General features: G+C 48.2%; 1 protein-coding gene across 6 annotated transcripts in view; it reads right to left on the bottom strand.

The window, feature by feature from the left end:
• LOC144511902 (voltage-dependent L-type calcium channel subunit alpha-1S-like) overlaps positions 1–22,102 on the bottom strand; it is an 841,603-nt gene that overhangs the window by 571,690 nt on the left and 247,811 nt on the right. For all 6 annotated transcript variants that reach the window (XR_013500922.1, XR_013500923.1, XM_078242345.1 and 3 more), the window contains exon 20: positions 5,014–5,101. Coding sequence is in view for 4 of the 6 variants with exons in the window: in XM_078242345.1 (XP_078098471.1) it covers positions 5,014–5,101 (88 nt within the window). In the remaining 2 variants the exon portion in view is untranslated. The remainder of the gene's footprint in view (positions 1–5,013; positions 5,102–22,102) is intronic.

Raw genomic sequence — 22,102 nt, 5'->3', positions numbered from 1 at the left:
AAAGTTAAATTCAGTACATGCCCAACAAGATTTGTGGGTTCAGGTGCACAGCTCCTTAAAATGCCACAAACAGGTGCAGAAAATAGTCAAGAAGGCCAATGGAATGTTGGCCTTCATATCTAAAGGGCTGGACTTTAGGTATGCAAATGTTATGCTGCAGTTGCACAAAACTATAAGAGTATTTAGATTGTCGGCAGCACACTTTTGGATGACCTCAAGTTTATGGATAGTAGAATGTGGAAGACTGACCAGGAATGTGTTGGAAGAGTCATGTCTGGAGACATGAGGGTTTCAGCAGCAGATAAGATGGCATGGAGTCCGGTAATGTTAAGGTGCTGGAAACCTAGAGATAGTGGGGGATGTGGTTAAAAGGTCACTAAATAAAACAGAAATGTTGAGAACAATTTGGTTCAGCTTCAGACAATTTACTGCAGAGAGGAATATTACAATGTAACCAATGGCAACTTTCTGTGGTCATCAGCTGACCTGGTAGACAGTATAACCAATGGAAACATGATGTATTAATAGAAAGCAGATGGGGGTTGTGGAGAGCATTTGTGGCCCAGGGTGTGGTGAAATCAAGTTTCTTTGTTAAACCTTTACTTTGTGAAGTTGTGCTTGCCACTGGAGTATCCTCACTGCCATATAGACAAGGATGAGTTGGTGGCAAGGAATCTGAGGATCAAAGGCAAAATTTGCCTTCCCAATATTTAATGGAGGAAATTTCAGCTCATCCAATACTAGATATTCAATAAGCAGTTTGATGATTTAGAAGCATTGGAAGGGTGGTGAGGTGTTGTCAGTTTATCTGTGAAAATCAACACTGTACATTCAGGCCATCTTTGGCTACAAACTCAAGTCACACTTTAGTCTGAATTTGGCGTGTAGCCAGTGTATTTAAAATTATTCAATATAAAACACGTTTTTGTGACAACAGTTTCAATTTTGGTGACAAAGAAATCATTGAGCTACTTGCAGTTATTGTTGGAGGTGAATGAGAGAGAGAAGAGTTTAAGAGTTGGTTTGCAGTGGAGAAAAGAAGCTGGAGTTTATATTGTTCATTCCAGGATGATCTGGAACAGTGAGCAGTTTGCCCATATGCGAGCGTGATCCAGACTAAAACATCTGTCAACCTGTCCTTTCAAGTCTACATTGATGGACTTAAGGAAGAAGGGATGAGGGACTGGATATCAAAAGTGGAAGTGAGGGTGTGACTGAGCAAATGAACAGCTGCAACCAAGGCGAGACAGCTGTGATTCTGAAAGTTCAATTTGAAGTGAATAAGGGGAGTTTTTTCTGAAGCACAGAGGGTTAGATAGAGTCGTACAGCACAGAAACAAGCCCTTCGGCCCACCATGTCTATGCCGGCCATCAAATACCAATCTATACTCATCCCATTTACCAGTACTTGGACTGTAGCCTACTATGCCTTGGCAAGATGCTTCTTAAATGTTGTGAGGGAACCTGCCTCCACCACCCTCTCAGGCAATGTGTTCCATTTTCCCACCACCCTCTAGGTGAAAACATTTTTTCACAGATCCCCTCTAAACCGCTCACTTCTCACTTAAAACTGATGCCCTGGTCTTAGACACCTCTGCTATGGATCCTTCCAAATATTGTATCTATGCCTCTCATAATTTTGTATACCTCTATCAGATCCCCCCTCAGCCTCCTCTGCTCCAGGAAAAACAACCCCAGCTTATGTAGTCTCTCCTCATTGCTGAAGCTTTCCGTCCAGGCAACATCTTGCTGAATCTCCTCGGATTTAGATGTGATTTATTATTGTCACATGTATTGGAGTACAGTGAAAAGTATTGTTTCTTGCAAGCTCTACAGTCAAAATATTGTTCATAGTGGAGAAAGAAAGGAGGGTGCAGAATACAGTGTTACAGTCACATCTAGGGTGTAGAGAAAGATCAACTTCTCCCTATGTCTTAGTGGGTTTTCTCCAGGTGCTCCGATTTCGTCCCGCACTCCAAAGATGTGCGGGTTAGGTGGATTGACCATGCTAAATTTCAGGGGGATTAGCAGGGATAGGGCCGAAGTGGGATTGTTGTTGGTGCAGGCTCGATGGGCCGAATAGGCTCCTTCTGCACTGTAAGGATTCTATGATTCTGATTCTATAAGATAGCTCCATTCAAACGTCTGATGGCAGCAAAGAAAATGCTGTTCTTCGATTGGTATGTGACCTGAGACTTTTGTATCTTTTTTCCAGCGGAAGAAAGTGAAAGGAAGTATGCCCAGGGTGCGCCCCCTCCAGTGCAATCATGTTGTTCCGATAGTGTGGTGACCAGAACTGCGCACACTATTCCATCTGTGACCTAACCAATGTTTTATAAAGTTGTAGCAAGAGCTCCCTCCACCTGTATTCTATGCCACAGCTAATGAAGGCAAGTATTCCATCTGCCTTCTTAGGGCGGCATGGTGGCACAGTGGTTAGCACTGCTGCCTCACAGCGACAGGGACCCAGGTTCGATCCCTGGCTGTGCGGAGTCTGCTCATTCCCCCCGTGTCTGCACGTGATTCCTCTGGGTGCTCTGGTTTCCTCCCACAGTCCAAAGATGTGTGGGTTAGGTGGATTGGCCATGCTAAATTGCCCCTCAGTGTCAGGGGGATGAGCTAGGGTAAATGCATAGGGTTATGGGGATAGAGTCTGGGTGGGATTGTGGTCGGTGCAGACTCGATGGGCTGAATGGTCTCCTTTTACACTGTAGGATTCTATGATTCACTACCCTATCTACCTTCACTGCCACCTTCAGGGACCTATGGAATTGTACACCAAGGTCCATTTCTTCCTCAATACTCCCGAGGGACCTACCATTCTTTATGTATATCTTACCCTGACCAGATCTCCCAAAAGGCATCATCTCACACTTATTAGGATTAATTTCCATCTGCTGTTGTCTTGCCCAACTCACCAGCTGATCAATATCATTCTGCAGCCTCAGACTATCCTCCTCACTGTCAACTACGCCACCAATTTTCATGTCATCTGCAAACTTACTAATTATACCTTCTACATTCACATCCAAGTCGTTAAGTATATGACAAACAGCGATGGTCCCAGCATTGATCCCTGTGGTCCACCGCTGGTCACAGGCTTCCACAAAAACAACCCTCCACCATCACCCTTTGCCTCCTAATAACAAACCAATTTTGGATCCCATGGGTCCTTTGGGCCAGCCTTCCATGTGGGACCTTGTCATAGGCCCTACTGAAACCACATCAACTGCACTACCCTCATTAATGTATTTAGGGTTAGGGTGTGGAAGAGGATGTGGGTGGTGATTTAGGGAGATCAGAGATCTGGGCGGAATGGTAACACGGTGGTTAGCACTGCTGCTTCACAGCTCCAGGAACCTGGGTTCGATTCCCGGCTTGGGTCACTGTCTGTGTGGAGTTTGCACATTCTCCTCGTGTCTGCGTGGGTTTCCTCCGGGTGCTCCGGTTTCGGAGGTCTATAAAAAACTCCCAACAGGGTGACCTCTCCTTTCCTGTTTCTAACCTCAGCCCAAACTACCTCAGTAGACGAGTCCTCATCAAATGTCCTTTCTGCCACCGTAATACTGTCCTTGACTAACAATGCCACACCTCCCCCTCTTTTACCACCTTCCCTGCACTTACTGAAACATCTAAACCCCGGAACCTGCAACAACCATTCCTGTCCCTGCTCTATCCATGTCTCCGAGATGGCCACAAAATCGAAATCCCAGGTACCAACCCATGCTGCAAGCTCACCCACCTTATTCCGGATGCTCCTGGCGTTGAAGTATACACACTTCAAACCGCCTTCCTGCCTGCCAGTACATTCCTGCGACTCTGAAACCTCATCCATGACCTCACTACTCTCAACCTCCTGTACACCGGAGCTACAATTCAGGTACCCACCCCCCTGCTGAATTAGTTTAAACCCTCCCGAAGAGCATTAGCAAATTTCCCCCCCCAAGATATTGGTACCCCTCTGGTTCAAGTGCAGACCATCCTGTTTGTAGAGGTCCCACCTACCCCTGAAAGAGCCCCAATTGTCCAGTATCTGAATCCCTCCCTCCTGCACCATCCCTGTAACCACGTGTTCAACTGCTCTCTCTCCCTATTCCTCTCCTCACTATCACGTGGCACATGAGACTAATTTTTAACTGTGTAAATATAATCTTGTGTGGTTAAGTTTTCTTTTCTCAATAAATATTTTGATTTAATATTTAAAATTTCTAAAAGTGCTACTGGAATTTGTATCTCCTGATAACTTGTAAAGTTTCTCTTCGGGATACAGTTCGCCTGGCATGTCCCAGCTCCCAGATCATGACACTTTCTATCTTCCTTAAGACACTCCTTAAAATCTCTCTCTTTGACCAAGCTTTTTGTATCTGCCCAATTTGCATAGTTTGATTCAAATTTTGTTTGAGGAAGCGCCTTGATATGCTTTGCAACTTGAATGGTGCTTTATAAATACAAATTCTGGTTGTTGTTATTATTAAACTCGGGGACATTCAGCCTGTGAATCTGATTCTACCATCTATTATCCTGTAATCGTACAGATAATTTTGGTTTTAACCCCACGGACGATAAAAGTGAATATTGAAACAAACAAAGGCAAGCTTTATGATCATCTGTACAAATACATGATCAATGATGACAAACACAATCATGTGCTCAGACACATGCACATGTGCACACATGTATTGACATGTTCTCACAAATGTATGTGTACTGACATGCATATAAACATATTCATAGTTATACACGTGCATGCAACACAGACACCAATGCTCACATGCATGTGTACTTACAACACACATGAGTTTACACATCATCTCACACATGCATACTTACAGGTGTGCATTGACACCTGTATTCACACATAGACTTAATCATAAGTGCAACCACACATGCACAACTCCCAACACAGACACAGCTGCACACATAAAACACATAGTCACATATATACATACTCCACACACATTAAGTTTTAGTCACCTGAGGTCACACAAAGACATTCTCCACACCTTGGCTCACCTTTAATCCTTTTGCTCTATTAATGGCTCTCAAAGGTCTTAGCACTCTGAGGACTCGAAGAATCTTTACCACAGATATAGCACTGGACCTGGAAAAGAAAGGCAAGCACTGAGCTCCTTAACTGAACTTCTATGCGTGCACACTTACTCATTGAATCATACAACACAGAAGAGGCCCTTCAGCTTATTGTGTCTGCACCAACACGTGAGAAACACCTGACCTCCCATCAAATCCCATCTTCCAGCACTTGGCTCATAGCCCTCAATGTTATGACGTGCCAAGTGCTCATTTAGGGACTTTTTAAAGTATGTGAGGCAACCCGCCTCTACCACCCTCCCAGGCAGCGCATTCCAGACCGTCACCTCCCTCTGGGTAAAAATATTTTTCCTCGGAGCTGGAGCACAGCGCAGAGCTGAAAGGTGGGGCAGAGCTCCACCCCATGTTGCAGCTCCATCCCATGTTCCAGTTCTGTGTCGTGTTCTGGCTCCAAACCGCGTTCCAACTCCGCCCTGTGTTCCAGCGTGATGCTGACCTGGAATCCTGCGAGAATCAGAGCTGGAATACTGTGTGACGCTGAGTTGGAATAATGTGTGACGGTGAGCTGGAATACGATGTGATGCTGAGTTGGAATAGTGTGGGATGCTGATCAGGAATACTCTGTGACGCTGAGCTGGAATAGTGCGAGGCGCTGAGCTGGAATAGTGCGAGGCGCTGAGCTGGAATACTGTGTGACGCTGATCTTGAATACTGCGAGATGCGGAGCTGGAATACAGTGTGATGCTGAGTTGGAATAGTGTGTGACACTGAGCTGGAATACTGTGTGACACTGAATTGGAATAGTGTGTGATGCTGATCAGGAATACTCTGTGACGCCGAGCTAGAACAATGTGTGAAGCTGAGCTGGAATAGTGTCTGACGCTGAGCTGGAATAGTGTCTGACGCTGAGCTGGAATGCTGTGTGATGCTAAGCTGGAATACTGCGTGATGCCGATCTGGAATACTGAGCTGGAATAGTATGTGATGCTGAGCTGGAATAATGTGTGACGCTAAGCTGGAATAATATGTGGTGGTTAGCTGGAAAACGGTGCGACGCAGAGATGGAATATTGTGTGACGGTGATATGGAATTATGCGTGACGCTGATATGGAATAGTGTGTGACACTGAGCTGGAATAGTGTGTGACACTGAGCTGGAATAGTGTGTGACACTGAGCTGGAATAGTGTGTGATGCTGAGCTGGAATAGTGTGTGACACTGAGCTGGAATAGTGTGTGACACTGAGCTGGAATCGTGTGTGACGCTGAGCTGGAATAGTGTGTGATGCTGAGCTGGAATCGTGTGTGATGCTGAGCTGGAATAGTGTGTGACTCTCAGCTGGAATAGTGTGTGACACTGAGCTGGAATAGTGTGTGACACTGAGCTGGAATAGTGTGTGACACTGAGCTGGAATAGTGTGTGACACTGAGCTGGAATCGTGTGTGACGCTGAGCTGGAATCGTGTGTGATGCTGAGCTGGAATCGTGTGTGATGCTGAGCTGGAATCGTGTGTGACTCTCAGCTGGAATAGTGTGTGACACTGAGCTGGAATAGTGTGTGACACTGAGCTGGAATAGTGTGTGACACTGAGCTGGAATCGTGTGTGACGCTGAGCTGGAATAGTGTGTGATGCTGAGCTGGAATCGTGTGTGACGCTGAGCTGGAATAGTGTGTGATGCTGAGCTGGAATAGTGTGTGACACTGAGCTGGAATCGTGTGTGATGCTGAGCTGGAATACTGTGTGACGCTGAGCTGGAATAGTGTGTGACGCTGAACTGGAATAGTGTGTGATGCTGAGCTGGAATACTGTGTGACGCTGAACTGGAATAGTGTGTGACGCTGAGCTGGAATAGTGTGTGACGCTGAGCCGGAATACTGTGCGATGCAGAGCTGGAATACTGCGTGACACTGAGCTGCAATACTGCGTGATGTTGAGCTGGAAAATTGTGTGACGCTGAGTTTGAGTAGTGCGTGACGCTGGCTTGTGGGAGTCTTTGAAGGAACAGTTGATAAGGCAGCAGGACAGGTATGTGCCTGTAAAAAGGAAGGATAGGAAAGGTAGGATTCGAGAGCCGTGGATAACCAGGGAAATTGAGGATCTGATCAAAAAGAAAAGAGAGCAACTGAAAACAGATGCAGCTCTGGAGGGATACAGAGAGTAGGAAAGAACTTAAACGGGGAGTTAGAAGGGCAAAAAGAGGTCATGAAATATTCTTGGCAGACAGGATTAAGGAGAATCCTAAGGCATTTTATTCATATGTTCGGAACAAAAGAGTTGTCAGGGAAAAAGTCGGACCTCTCAGGGACAAAGGAGGGGAATTATGCTTAGAACCCAAGGCAGTAGGGGAGATCCCAAATGAATACTTTGCATCGGTATTCATAAAGGAGAGGGACTTGTTGACTGGGAGTGTCTCAGAGGGAGGTGTTGACCCGTTAGAGAGAATCTCCATTACAAGGGAGGAAGTGTTAGGTTTTTTAGGTAACATTAAAACTGACAAATCCCCAGGGCCTGATGGCATCTATCCTCGACTGCTCAGGGAGCCAAGAGATGTAACTGCTGGGCCTCTCACGGAAATCTTTGTCTCTTCATTGGACACAGGTGAGGTCGCTGAGGATTGGAGGATAGCGAATGTGGTACCGTTATTTAAGAAGGGTAGCTTGACATCCGTGGTAGGGAAGTTGTTGGAGAGGATTCTTCGAGACAGGATGTATGTGCATTTAGAACGGAACAATCTCATTAGTGACAGACAGCATGGTTGTGCCTTACAAATTTGGTGGAGTTTTTTGGGGAAGTGACAAAAACGGTTGACGAAGGAAGGGCCGTGGGTGTCGTCTATATGGATTTCAGTAAGGCATTTGACAAAGTCCCTCATGGCAGGTTGGTTAAGAAGGTTAAGGCTCATGGGATACAAGGAGAGGTGTCTAGATGGGTAGAAAACTGGCTTGGCCACAGGAGACAGAGGATAACAGTTGAAGGGTCTTTTTCCAGCTGGAGATCTGGGACCAGTGGTGTTCCGCAGGGCTCTGTACTGGGACGTCTGCTATTTGTGATATATATAAATGATTTGGAAGAAGGTGTAACTGGTGTAATCAGCAAGTTTGCGGATGACACGAAGATGGCTGGACTTGCTGATAGCGATGAACATTGTCAGACAATACAGCAGGATATAGATAGGCTGGAAAATTGGGCAGAGAAATGGCAGATGGAATTTAATACAGATAAATGCGAAGTGATGCATTTTGGAAGAACTAATGTAGGGGGGAGTTATACAATAAATGGCAGAGCCATCAAGACCATAGAAACACAGAGGGACCTAGGTGTGCAAGTCCACAAATCCTTGAAGGTGGCAGCACAGGTGGAGAAGGTGGTGAAGAAGGCATATGGTATGCTTGCCTTTATAGGACGGGGTATAGAGGATAACAGCTGGAGTCTGATGTTGCAGCTGTACAGAACGCTGGTTAGGCCACATTTGGAGTACTGCGTCCAGTTCTGGTCGCCGCACTACCAGAAGGACGTGGAGGCTTTAGAGAGAGTGCAGAGAAGGTTTACCAGGATGTTGCCTGGTATGGAGGGTCTGAGCTATGAGGAGAGATTGGGTAAACTGGGCTTGTTCTCCCTGGAAAGACGGAGAATGAGGGGAGACCTAATAGAGGTGTACAAAATTATGAAGGGTATAGATAGGGTGAACAGTGGGAAGCTTTTTCCCAGGTCAGAGGTGACGATCACGAGGGGTCACGGGCTCAAGGTGAGAGGGGCGAGGTATAACTCAGATATCAGAGGGACGTTTTTTACACAGAGAGTGGTGGGGGCCTGGAATGCGCTGCCAAGTAGGGTGGTGGAGGCAGACACGCTAGCATCATTTAAGACTTACCTGGATAGTCACATGAGCAGTGTGGGAATACAAACGAATGGTCTAGTTGGACCAATGAGTGGCACAGGCTTGGAGGGCTGAAGGGCCTGTTTCCTGTGCTGTACTGTTCTTTGTTCTTTGAGATGGAATATGGAGACAGAATAGTGCGTGACGCTGAGATGGAAATCCGTGTGATGCTGAGCTGGAATACTGTGTGATGCTGAGCTGGAATAGTGTGTGACGCTGAGCTGGAATAGTGTGTGGCGCTGAGCTGGAATACTGTGTGATGCTGAGCTGGAATACTGTGTGACGCTGAGCTGGAATAGTGTGTGACGCTGAGCTGGAATAGTGTGTTGCGCTGAGCTGGAATACTGTGTGATGCTGAGCTGGAATACTGTGTGACGCTGAGCTGGAATACTGTGTGACACTGAGCTGGAACACTGTGTGACACTGAGCTGGAATACAGTGTGATGCAGAGCTGGAATACTGTGTGACGCTGAGCTGGAATAGTGTGTGACGCTGAGCTGGAATACTGTGTTGCGCTGAGCTGGAATACTGTGTGACGCTGAGCTGGAATACTGTGTGACGCTGAGCTGGAATCCTGTGTGACGCTGAGCTGGAATACTGTGTGATGCTGAGCTGGAATACTATGTGACACTGAGCTGGAATACTGTGTGACCCTGAGCTGGAATACTGTGTGACGCTGAGCTGGAATACTATGTGACACTGAGCTGGAATACTGTGTGACCCTGAGCTGGAATACTGTGTGACGCTGAGCTGGAATACTGTGTGACCCTGAGCTGGAATACTGTGTGACCCTGAGCTGGAATACTGTGTGACGCTGAGCTGGAATACTGTGTGACGCTGAGCTGGAATACTATGTGACACTGAGCTGGAAAACTGTGTGACCCTGAGCTGGGATACTGTGTGACGCTGAGCTGGAATACTGTGTGACGCTGAGCTGGAATACTGTGTGACGCTGAGCTGGAATACTGTGTGACGCTGAGCTGGAAAACTGTGTGACCCTGAGCTGGAATACTGCATTACGCTGAGCTGGAATACGATGTGACACTGAGCTGGAAAACTGTGTGACCCTGAGCTGGAATACTGTGTGACACTGAGCTGGAATACTGTGTGACACTGAGCTGGAATACTGTGTGACGCTGAGCTGGAATACTATGTGACACTGAGCTGGAAAACTGTGTGACGCTGAGCTGGAATACTGTGTGACGCTGAGCTGGAATACTGTGTGACACTGAGCTGGAATACTGTGACGCTGATCTGGTATACTGTGTGACGCTGAGCTGGAATACTGTGTGACGCTGAGCTGGAATACTGTGTGACGCTGAGCTGGAATACTATGTGACACTGAGCTGGAATACTGTGTGACGCTGAGCTGGAATACTGTGTGACGCTGATCTGGAATACTGTGTGACGCTGAGCTGGTATACTGTGTGATGCTGAGCTGGAATACTATGTGACACTGAGCTGGAATACTGTGTGACGCTGAGCTGGAATACTGTGTGACCCTGAGCTGGAATACTGTGTGACGCTGATCTGGAATACTGTGTTACGCTGAGTTGGAATACTGCGTGACGCTGAGATGGAATACTGTGTGACGCTGAGCTGGAATACTGTGTTACGCTGAGCTGGAATACTGTGTGATGCTGAACTGGAATACTGCGTGACGCTGAGCTGGAATACTGTGTTACGCTGAGCTGGAATACTGTGTGACGCTAAGCTGGACTACTGTGTTACGCTGAGCTGGAATACTGTGTTACGCTGAGCTGGAATACTGTGTGACACTGACCTGGAATACTGTGTGACACTGAGCTGGAATATTGTGTGACACTGAGCTGGAATACTGTGTGACACTGAGCTGGAATACTGTGTTACGCTGAGCTGGAATACTGTGTTACGCTGAGCTGGAATACTGTGTGACGCTGAGCTGGAATACTGTGTGACACTGAGCTGGAATACTGTGTGACACTGAGCTGGAATACTGTGTGACACTGAGCTGGAATACTGTGTGACACTGACCTGGAATACTGTGTGACACTGAGCTGGAATACTGTGTGACACTGAGCTGGAATACTGTGTGACACTGAGCTGGAATAGTGTGTGACGCTGAGCTGGAATACTGTGTGACACTGAGCTGGAATACTGTGTGACGCTGAGCTGGAATACTGTGTGACACTGAGCTGGAATACTGTGTGATGCTCAGTTGGAATTGTGTGTGATGCTGAGCTGGAATACCGTGTGATGCTGACCTGGAACAGTGTGTGTCGCTGACCGGGAATATTCTGAGATGTTGAGCTGGAATTCTGCATGACGCTGAGCTGGAATAGTGTGTGAAACTGAGCTGGAATACTGTGTGACACTGAGCTGGAATACTGTGTGACACTGAGCTGGAATACTGTGTGACGCTGAGCTGTAATACTGTGTGACACTGAGCTGGAATACTGTGTTACGCTGAGCTGGAATACTGTGTGACGCTGAGCTGGAATACTGTGTGACACTGAGCTGGAATACTGTGTGACACTGAGCTGGAATACTGCGTGACGCTGAGCTGGAATACTGTGTGACACTGAGCTGGAATACTGTGTGACACTGAGCTGGAATACTGCGTGACGCTGAGCTGGAATACTGCGTTACGCTGAGCTGGAATACTGTGTGACACTGAGCTGGAATACTGTGTGATGCTGAGCTGGAATACTGTGTGATGCTGAGCTGGAATCGTGTGTGACACTGAGCTGGAATACTGTGTGACACTGAGCTGGAATACTGTGTGACACTGAGCTGGAATACTGCGTGACGCTGAGCTGGAATACTGTGTTACGCTGAGCTGGAATACTGCGTTACGCTGAGCTGGAATACTGTGTGACACTGAGCTGGAATACTGTGTGACGCTGAGCTGGAATACTGTGTTACGCTGAGCTGGAATACTGCGTTACGCTGAGCTGGAATACTGTGTGACGCTGAGCCGGAATACAGTGTGACGCTGAGCTGGAATACTGTGTGACGCTGAGCTGGAATACTGTGTGATGCTGAGCTGGAATCGTGTGTGACACTGAGCTGGAATACTGTGTGACACTGAGCTGGCATACTGTGTGACACTGATCTGGAATACTGTGTGACACTGAGCTGGAATACTGTGTGACCCTGAGCTGGAATACCTGTGACGCTGATATGGAATACTGTGTGACGCTGAGCTGGAATACTGTGTGACACTGAGCTGGAATACCTGTGACGCTGATATGGAATACTGTGTGACGCTGAGCTGGAATACTGTGTGACACTGAGCTGGAATACTGTGTGACACTGAGCTGGAATACTGTGTGACGCTGAGCTGGAATACTGTGTGACACTGAGCTGGAATACTGTGTGACACTGAGCTGGAATACTGTGTGACACTGAGCTGGAATACTGTGTTACGTTGAGCTGGAATACTGTGTGATGCTGAGCTGGAATACAGTGTGACACTGAGCTGGAATACTGTGTGACACTGAGCTGGAATACTGTGTGACACTGAGCTGGAATACTGTGTGACGCTGAGCTGGAATACTGTGTGACGCTGAGATGGAATACTGTGTGACGCTGAGCTGGAATACTGTGTGACGCTGAGCTGGAATACTGTGTGATGCTCAGTTGGAATTGTGTGTGACACTGAGCTGGAACAGTGTGTGTCGCTGACCTGGAATATTCTGAGACGTTGTGCTGGAATTCTGCATGACGCTGAGCTGGAATACTGTGTGATGCTCAGTTGGAATTGTGTGTGATGCTGAGCTGGAATACTGTGTGATGCTGAGCTGGAATCGTGTGTGACGCTGAGCTGGAAAGTGTGTGATGCTGAGCTGGAATAGTGTGTGACGCTGAGCTGCAATAATGTGTGACGCTGAGCTGGAAAACTGCGTGACACTGAGCTGGAATACTGTGTGACCCTGAGCTGGAATACTGTGTGACGCTGAGCTGGAATACTGTGAGACGCTGAGCTGGAATACTGCATGACACTGAGCTGGAATACTATGTGACGCTGAGCTGGAATACTGCGTGACACTGATCTGGAATACGATGTGACGCTGAGCTGGAATACTATGTGACACTGAGCTGGAATACTGTGTGACACTGAGCTGGAATACTGTGTGACGCTGAGCTGGAATACTATGTGACGCTGAGCTGGAATACTATGTGACGCTGAGCTGGAAAGCTGTGTGACGCTGAGCTGGAAAACTGTGTGACCCTGAGCTGGAATACTGTGTGACGCTGAGCTGGAATACTGTGTGACGCTGAGCTGGAATACTGTGTGACGCTGAGCTGGAATACTATGTGACACTGAGCTGGAAAACTGTGTGACCCTGATCTGGAATACTGTGTGACGCTGAGCTGGAAAACTGTGTGACCCTGAGCTGGAAAACTGTGTGACCCTGAGCTGGAATACTGTGTGACGCTGAGCTGGAATACTGTGTGACGCTGAGCTGGAATACTATGTGACACTGAGCTGGAAAACTGTGTGACCCTGAGCTGGAATACTGTGTGACGCTGAGCTGGAATACTATGTGACACTGAGCTGGAAAACTGTGTGACGCTGAGCTGGAATACTGTGTGACGCTGAGCTGGAATACTGTGTGACGCTGAGCTGGAAAACTGTGTGACGCTGAGCTGGAATACTGTGTGACGCTGAGCTTCAATACTGTGTGACCCTGAGCTGGAATACGATGTGACACTGAGCTGGAATACTGTGTGACCCTGAGCTGGAAAACTGTGTGACGCTGATCTGGAATACTGTGTGACACTGAGCTGGAATACTGTGTGACACTGAGCTGGAATACCTGTGACGCTGAGCTGGAATACTGCGTGACACTGAGCTGGAATACTATGTGATGCTGAGCTGGAATACTGTGTGACACTGAGCTGGAAAACTGTGTGACGCTGAGCTGGAAAACTGTGTGACCCTGAGCTGGAATACTGTGTGACGGTGAGCTGGAATACTGTGTGACGCTGAGCTGGAAAACTGTGTGACGCTGAGCTGGAATACTGTGTGACGCTGAGCTTCAATACTGTGTGACCCTGAGCTGGAATACTGTGTGACCCTGAGCTGGAAAACTGTGTGACGCTGAGCTGGAATACTGTGTGACCCTGAGCTGGAAAACTGTGTGACGCTGATCTGGAATACTGCGTGACGCTGAGCTGGAATACTGTGTGACACTGAGCTGGAATACTGTGTGACACTGAGCTGGAATACTGTGTGACGCTGAGCTGGAATACTGCGTGACACTGAGCTGGAATACTGTGTGACGCTGAGCTGGAATACTGTGTGACGCTGAGCTGGAATACTGTGTGACGCTGAGCTGGAATACTGCGTGACACTGAGCTGGAATACTGTGTGACGCTGAGCTGGAATACTGTGTGACGCTGAGCTGGAATACTGTGTGACGCTGAGCTGGAAAACTGTGTGACGCTGAGCTGGAATACTGTGTGACGCTGAGCTGGAATACTGTGTGACACTGAGCTGGAATACTATGTGACACTGAGCTGGAATACTGTGTGACCCTGAGCTGGAAAACTGTGTGACGCTGAGCTGGAATACTGTGTGACGCTAAGCTGGAATACTGCGTGATGCTGAGATGGAATACTGTGTGACGCTGAGCTGGAATACTGTGTGACACTGAGATGGAATACTGTGTGACACTGAGATGGAAGACTGTGTTACGCTGAGCTGGAATACTGTGTTACGCTGAGCTGGAATACTGTGTGACGCTGAGCTGGAATACTGTGTGACGCTGAGATGGAAGACTGTGTGACGCTGAGCTGGAATACTGTGTGACGCTGAGATGGAAGACTGTGTTACGCTGAGCTGGAATACTGTGTTACGCTGAGCTGGACTACTGTGTTACGCTGAGCTGGAATACTCTGTGACGCTGAGCTGGACTACTGTGTTACGCTGAGCTGGAATACTGTGTGACGCTGAGCTGGACTACTGTGTTACGCTGAGCTGGAATACTGTGTGACGCTGAGCTGGACTACTGTGTTACGCTGAGCTGGAATACTGTGTTACGCTGAGCTGGAAAGTGTGTGATGCTGAGCTGGAATAGTGTGTGACGCTGAGCTGCAATAATGTGTGACGCTGAGCTGGAAAACTGCGTGACACTGAGCTGGAATACTGTGTGACCCTGAGCTGGAATACTGTGTGACGCTGAGCTGGAATACTGTGTGACGCTGAGCTGGAATACTGCGTGACACTGAGCTGGAATACTATGTGACGCTGAGCTGGAATACTGCGTGACACTGAGCTGGAATACGATGTGACGCTGAGCTGGAATACTATGTGACACTGAGCTGGAATACTGTGTGACACTGAGTTGGAATACTGTGTGACGCTGAGCTGGAATACTGCGTGACACTGAGCTGGAATACTATGTGACGCTGAGCTGGAATACTATGTGACGCTGAGCTGGAAAGCTGTGTGACGCTGAGCTGGAAAACTGTGTGACCCTGAGCTGGAATACTGTGTGACGCTGAGCTGGAATACTGTGTGACGCTGAGCTGGAATACTATGTGACACTGAGCTGGAAAACTGTGTGACCCTGAGCTGGAATACTGTGTGACGCTGAGCTGGAATACTATGTGACACTGAGCTGGAAAACTGTGTGACGCTGAGCTGGAATACTGTGTGACGCTGAGCTGGAATACTGTGTGACGCTGAGCTGGAAAACTGTGTGACGCTGAGCTGGAATACTGTGTGACGCTGAGCTTCAATACTGTGTGACCCTGAGCTGGAATACGATGTGACACTGAGCTGGAATACTGTGTGACCCTGAGCTGGAAAACTGTGTGACGCTGATCTGGAATACTGTGTGACACTGAGCTGGAATACTGTGTGACACTGAGCTGGAATACCTGTGACGCTGATATGGAATACTGTGTGACGCTGAGCTGGAATACTGGGTGACACTGAGCTGGAATACTGTGTGACACTGAGCTGGAATACTGTGTGACGCTGAGCTGGAATACTGTGTGACACTGAGCTGGAATACTGTGTGACAGTGAGCTGGAATACTGTGTGACACTGAGCTGGAATACTGTGTTACGTTGAGCTGGAATACTGTGTGATGCTGAGCTGGAATACAGTGTGACACTGAGCTGGAATACTGTGTGACACTGAGCTGGAATACTGTGTGACACTGAGCTGGAATACTGTGTGACGCTGAGCTGGAATACTGTGTGACGCTGAGCTGGAATACTGTGTGACGCTGAGCTGGAATACTGTGTGACGCTGAGCTGGAATACTGTGTGACGCTGAGCTGGAATACTGTGTGATGCTCAGTTGGAATTGTGTGTGACACTGAGCTGGAACAGTGTGTGTCGCTGACCTGGAATATTCTGAGACGTTGTGCTGGAATTCTGCATGACGCTGAGCTGGAATACTGTGTGATGCTCAGTTGGAATTGTGTGTGATGCTGAGCTGGAATACTGTGTGATGCTGAGCTGGAATCGTGTGTGACGCTGAGCTGGAAAGTGTGTGATGCTGAGCTGGAATAGTGTGTGACGCTGAGCTGCAATAATGTGTGACGCTGAGCTGGAAAACTGCGTGACACTGAGCTGGAATACTGTGTGACCCTGAGCTGGAATACTGTGTGACGCTGAGCTGGAATACTGTGTGACGCTGAGCTGGAATACTGCGTGACACTGAGCTGGAATACTATGTGACACTGATCTGGTATACTGTGTGACGCTGAGCTGGAATACTGCGTGACACTGAGCTGGAATACTATGTGACACTGAGCTGGAAAACTGTGTGACGGTGAGCTGGAAAACTGTGTGACCCTGAGCTGGAATACTGTGTGACGCTGAGCTGGAATACTGTGTGACGCTGAGCTGGAAAACTGTGTGACGCTGAGCTGGAATACTGTGTGACCCTGAGCTGGAATACTGTGTGACGCTGAGCTGGAATACTATGTGACACTGAGCTGGAAAACTGTGTGACCCTGAGCTGGAATACTGTGTGACGCTGAGCTGGAATACTATGTGACACTGAGCTGGAAAACAGTGTGACGCTGAGCTGGAATACTGTGTGACGCTGAGCTGGAATACTGTGTGACGCTGAGCTGGAAAACTGTGTGACGCTGAGCTGGAATACTGTGTGACGCTGAGCTTCAATACTGTGTGACCCTGAGCTGGAATACTATGTGACACTGAGCTGGAATACTGTGTGACCCTGAGCTGGAAAACTGCGTGACGCTGATCTGGAATACTGCGTGACGCTGAGCTGGAATACTGTGTGACACTGAGCTGGAATACTGTGTGACGCTGAGCTGGAATACTGTGTGACGCTGAGCTGGAATACTGTGTGACGCTGAGGTGGAAAACTGTGTGACGCTGAGCTGGAATACTGTGTGACACTGAGCTGGAATACTATGTGACACTGAGCTGGAATACTGTGTGACCCTGAGCTGGAAAACTGTGTGACGCTGAGCTGGAATACTGTGTGACGCTAAGCTGGAATACTGCGTGATGCTGAGATGGAATACTGTGTGACGCTGAGCTGGAATACTGTGTGACACTGAGATGGAATACTGTGTGACACTGAGATGGAATACTGTGTGACGCTGAGCTGGAATACTGTGTTACGCTGAGCTGGACTACTGTGTAACGCTGAGCTGGAATACTGTGTGACGCTGAGATGGAAGACTGTGTTACGCTGAGCTGGAATACTGTGTTACGCTGAGCTGGACTACTGAGTTACGCTGAGCTGGAATACTCTGTGACGCTGAGCTGGACTAATGTGTTACGCTGAGCTGGAATACTGTGTGACGCTGAGCTGGACTACTGTGTTACGCTGAGCTGGAATACTGTGTGACGCTGAGCTGGACTACTGTGTTACGCTGAGCTGGAATACTGTGTTACGCTGAGCTGGAATACTGTGTTACGCTGAGCTGGAATACTGCATTACGCTGAGCTGGAATACTGTGTGACGCTGAGCTGGAATACTGTGTGACGCTGATCTGGAATACTGTGTGACGCTGAGTTGGAATGCGGTGTGACACTGAGCTGGAAAACTGCATTACGCTGAGCTGGAATACTGTGTGACACTGAGCTGGAATACTGCGTGACGCTGATCTGGAATACTGTGTGACGCTGATCTGGAATACTGTGTGACACTGAGCTGGAATACTGTGTTACGCTGATCTGGAATACTGTGTTACGCTGATCTGGAATACTGTGTTACGCTGATCTGGAATACTGTGTGACACTGAGCTGGAATACTGTGTTACGCTGATCTGGAATACTGTGTGAAACTGAGCTGGAAAACTGCATTACGCTGAGCTGGAATACTGTGTGACACTGAGCTGGAATACTGCGTGACGCTGATCTGGAATACTGTGTGACGCTGATCTGGAATACTGTGTGACACTGAGCTGGAATACTGTGTGACGCTGAGCTGGAATACTGTGTTACGCTGATCTGGAATACTGTGTGACACTGAGCTGGAATACTGTGTTACGCTGATCTGGAATACTGTGTGACACTGAGCTGGAATACTGTGTGACGCTGAGCTGGAATACTGTGTGACGCTGAGCTGGAATACTGTGTGACGCTGAGATGGAATACTGTGTGACGCTGAGCTGGAATACTGTGTGACGCTGAGCTGGAATACTGTGTGATGCTCAGTTGGAATTGTGTGTGACACTGAGCTGGAACAGTGTGTGTCGCTGACCTGGAATATTCTGAGACGTTGTGCTGGAATTCTGCATGACGCTGAGCTGGAATACTGTGTGATGCTCAGTTGGAATTGTGTGTGATGCTGAGCTGGAATACTGTGTGATGCTGAGCTGGAATCGTGTGTGACGCTGAGCTGGAAAGTGTGTGATGCTGAGCTGGAATAGTGTGTGACGCTGAGCTGCAATAATGTGTGACGCTGAGCTGGAAAACTGCGTGACACTGAGCTGGAATACTGTGTGACCCTGAGCTGGAATACTGTGTGACGCTGAGCTGGAATACTGTGTGACGCTGAGCTGGAATACTGCGTGACACTGAGCTGGAATACTATGTGACACTGATCTGGTATACTGTGTGACGCTGAGCTGGAATACTGCGTGACACTGAGCTGGAATACTATGTGACACTGAGCTGGAAAACTGTGTGACGGTGAGCTGGAAAACTGTGTGACCCTGAGCTGGAATACTGTGTGACGCTGAGCTGGAATACTGTGTGACGCTGAGCTGGAAAACTGTGTGACGCTGAGCTGGAATACTGTGTGACCCTGAGCTGGAATACTGTGTGACGCTGAGCTGGAATACTATGTGACACTGAGCTGGAAAACTGTGTGACCCTGAGCTGGAATACTGTGTGACGCTGAGCTGGAATACTATGTGACACTGAGCTGGAAAACAGTGTGACGCTGAGCTGGAATACTGTGTGACGCTGAGCTGGAATACTGTGTGACGCTGAGCTGGAAAACTGTGTGACGCTGAGCTGGAATACTGTGTGACGCTGAGCTTCAATACTGTGTGACCCTGAGCTGGAATACTATGTGACACTGAGCTGGAATACTGTGTGACCCTGAGCTGGAAAACTGCGTGACGCTGATCTGGAATACTGCGTGACGCTGAGCTGGAATACTGTGTGACACTGAGCTGGAATACTGTGTGACGCTGAGCTGGAATACTGTGTGACGCTGAGCTGGAATACTGTGTGACGCTGAGGTGGAAAACTGTGTGACGCTGAGCTGGAATACTGTGTGACACTGAGCTGGAATACTATGTGACACTGAGCTGGAATACTGTGTGACCCTGAGCTGGAAAACTGTGTGACGCTGAGCTGGAATACTGTGTGACGCTAAGCTGGAATACTGCGTGATGCTGAGATGGAATACTGTGTGACGCTGAGCTGGAATACTGTGTGACACTGAGATGGAATACTGTGTGACACTGAGATGGAAGACTGTGTTACGCTGAGCTGGAATACTGTGTTACGCTGAGCTGGACTACTGTGTAACGCTGAGCTGGAATACTGTGTGACGCTGAGATGGAAGACTGTGTTACGCTGAGCTGGAATACTGTGTTACGCTGAGCTGGACTACTGAGTTACGCTGAGCTGGAATACTCTGTGACGCTGAGCTGGACTAATGTGTTACGCTGAGCTGGAATACTGTGTGACGCTGAGCTGGACTACTGTGTTACGCTGAGCTGGAATACTGTGTGACGCTGAGCTGGACTACTGTGTTACGCTGAGCTGGAATACTGTGTTACGCTGAGCTGGAATACTGTGTTACGCTGAGCTGGAATACTGCATTACGCTGAGCTGGAATACTGTGTGACGCTGAGCTGGAATACTGTGTGACGCTGATCTGGAATACTGTGTGACGCTGAGTTGGAATGCGGTGTGACACTGAGCTGGAAAACTGCATTACGCTGAGCTGGAATACTGTGTGACACTGAGCTGGAATACTGCGTGACGCTGATCTGGAATACTGTGTGACGCTGATCTGGAATACTGTGTGACACTGAGCTGGAATACTGTGTTACGCTGATCTGGAATACTGTGTTACGCTGATCTGGAATACTGTGTTACGCTGATCTGGAATACTGTGTGACACTGAGCTGGAATACTGTGTTACGCTGATCTGGAATACTGTGTGAAACTGAGCTGGAAAACTGCATTACGCTGAGCTGGAATACTGTGTGACACTGAGCTGGAATACTGCGTGACGCTGATCTGGAATACTGTGTGACGCTGATCTGGAATACTGTGTGACACTGAGCTGGAATACTGTGTGACGCTGAGCTGGAATACTGTGTTACGCTGATCTGGAATACTGTGTGACACTGAGCTGGAATACTGTGTTACGCTGATCTGGAATACTGTGTGACACTGAGCTGGAATACTGTGTGACGCTGAGCTGGAATACTGTGTGACGCTGAGATGGAAGACTGTGTGACGCTGAGCTGGAATACTGTGTTACGCTGAGCTGGAATACTCTGTGACGCTGAGCTGGACTACTGTGTTACGCTGAGCTGGAATACTGTGTTACGCTGAGCTGGAATACTGTGTGACACTGAGCTGGAATACTGTGTGACGCTGAGCTGGACTACTGTGTTACGCTGAGCTGGAATACTGTGTGACGCTGAGCTGGACTACTGTGTTACGCTGAGCTGGAATACTGTGTTACGCTGAGCTGGAATACTGTGTTACGCTGAGCTGGAATACTGCATTACGCTGAGCTGGAATACTGTGTGACGCTGAGCTGGAATACTGTGTGACGCTGAGCTGGAATACTGTGTGACGCTGATCTGGAATACTGTGTGACGCTGAGTTGGAATGCGGTGTGACACTGAGCTGGAACACTGTGTTACGCTGAGCCGGAATACTGCGTGACGCTGATCTGGAATACTGTGTTACGCTGCGCTGGAATACTGTGTGACACTGAGCTGGAATACTGTGTGAAACTGAGCTGGAAAACTGCATTACGCTGAGCTGGAATACTGTGTGACACTGAGCTGGAATACTGCGTGACGCTGATCTGGAATACTGTGTTACGCTGATCTGGAATACTGTGTGACACTGAGCTGGAATACTGTGTTACGCTGATCTGGAATACTGTGTGACACTGAGCTGGAATACTGTGTGACGCTGAGCTGGACTACTGTGTTACGCTGAGCTGGAATACTCTGTGACGCTGAGCTGGAATACTGTGTTACGCTGAGCTGGAATACTGTGTGACGCTGAGCTGGACTACTGTGTTACGCTGAGCTGGAATACTGTGTGACGCTGAGCTGGACTACTGTGTTACGCTGAGCTGGAATACTGTGTTACGCTAAGCTGGAATACTGCGTGACGCTGAGATGGAATACTGTGTGACGCTGAGCTGGAATACTGTGTGACGCTGAGATGGAAGACTGTGTTACGCTGAGCTGGAATACTGTGTTACGCTGAGCTGGAATACTGTGTTACGCTGAGCTGGAATACTGTGTGACGCTGAGCTGGACTACTGTGTTCCGCTGAGCTGGAATACTGTGTTACGCTGAGCTGGAATACTGTGTGACGCTGAGCTGGAATACTGTGTGACGCTGAGCTGGAATACTGTGTTACGCTGAGCTGGAATACTGTGTTACGCTGAGCTGGAATACTGTGTTACGCTGAGCTGGAATACTGCATTACGCTGAGCTGGAATACTGTGTGACACTGAGCTGGAATACTGTGTGA

This window comes from Mustelus asterias, chromosome 25 (genome assembly GCF_964213995.1).
Source record: "Mustelus asterias chromosome 25, sMusAst1.hap1.1, whole genome shotgun sequence".
Classification (NCBI taxonomy): Eukaryota; Metazoa; Chordata; class Chondrichthyes; order Carcharhiniformes; family Triakidae; genus Mustelus; species Mustelus asterias.
The sequence above is the reverse complement of the archived record's forward strand: the minus strand, read 5'-3'. Positions and strand labels throughout refer to the sequence as shown.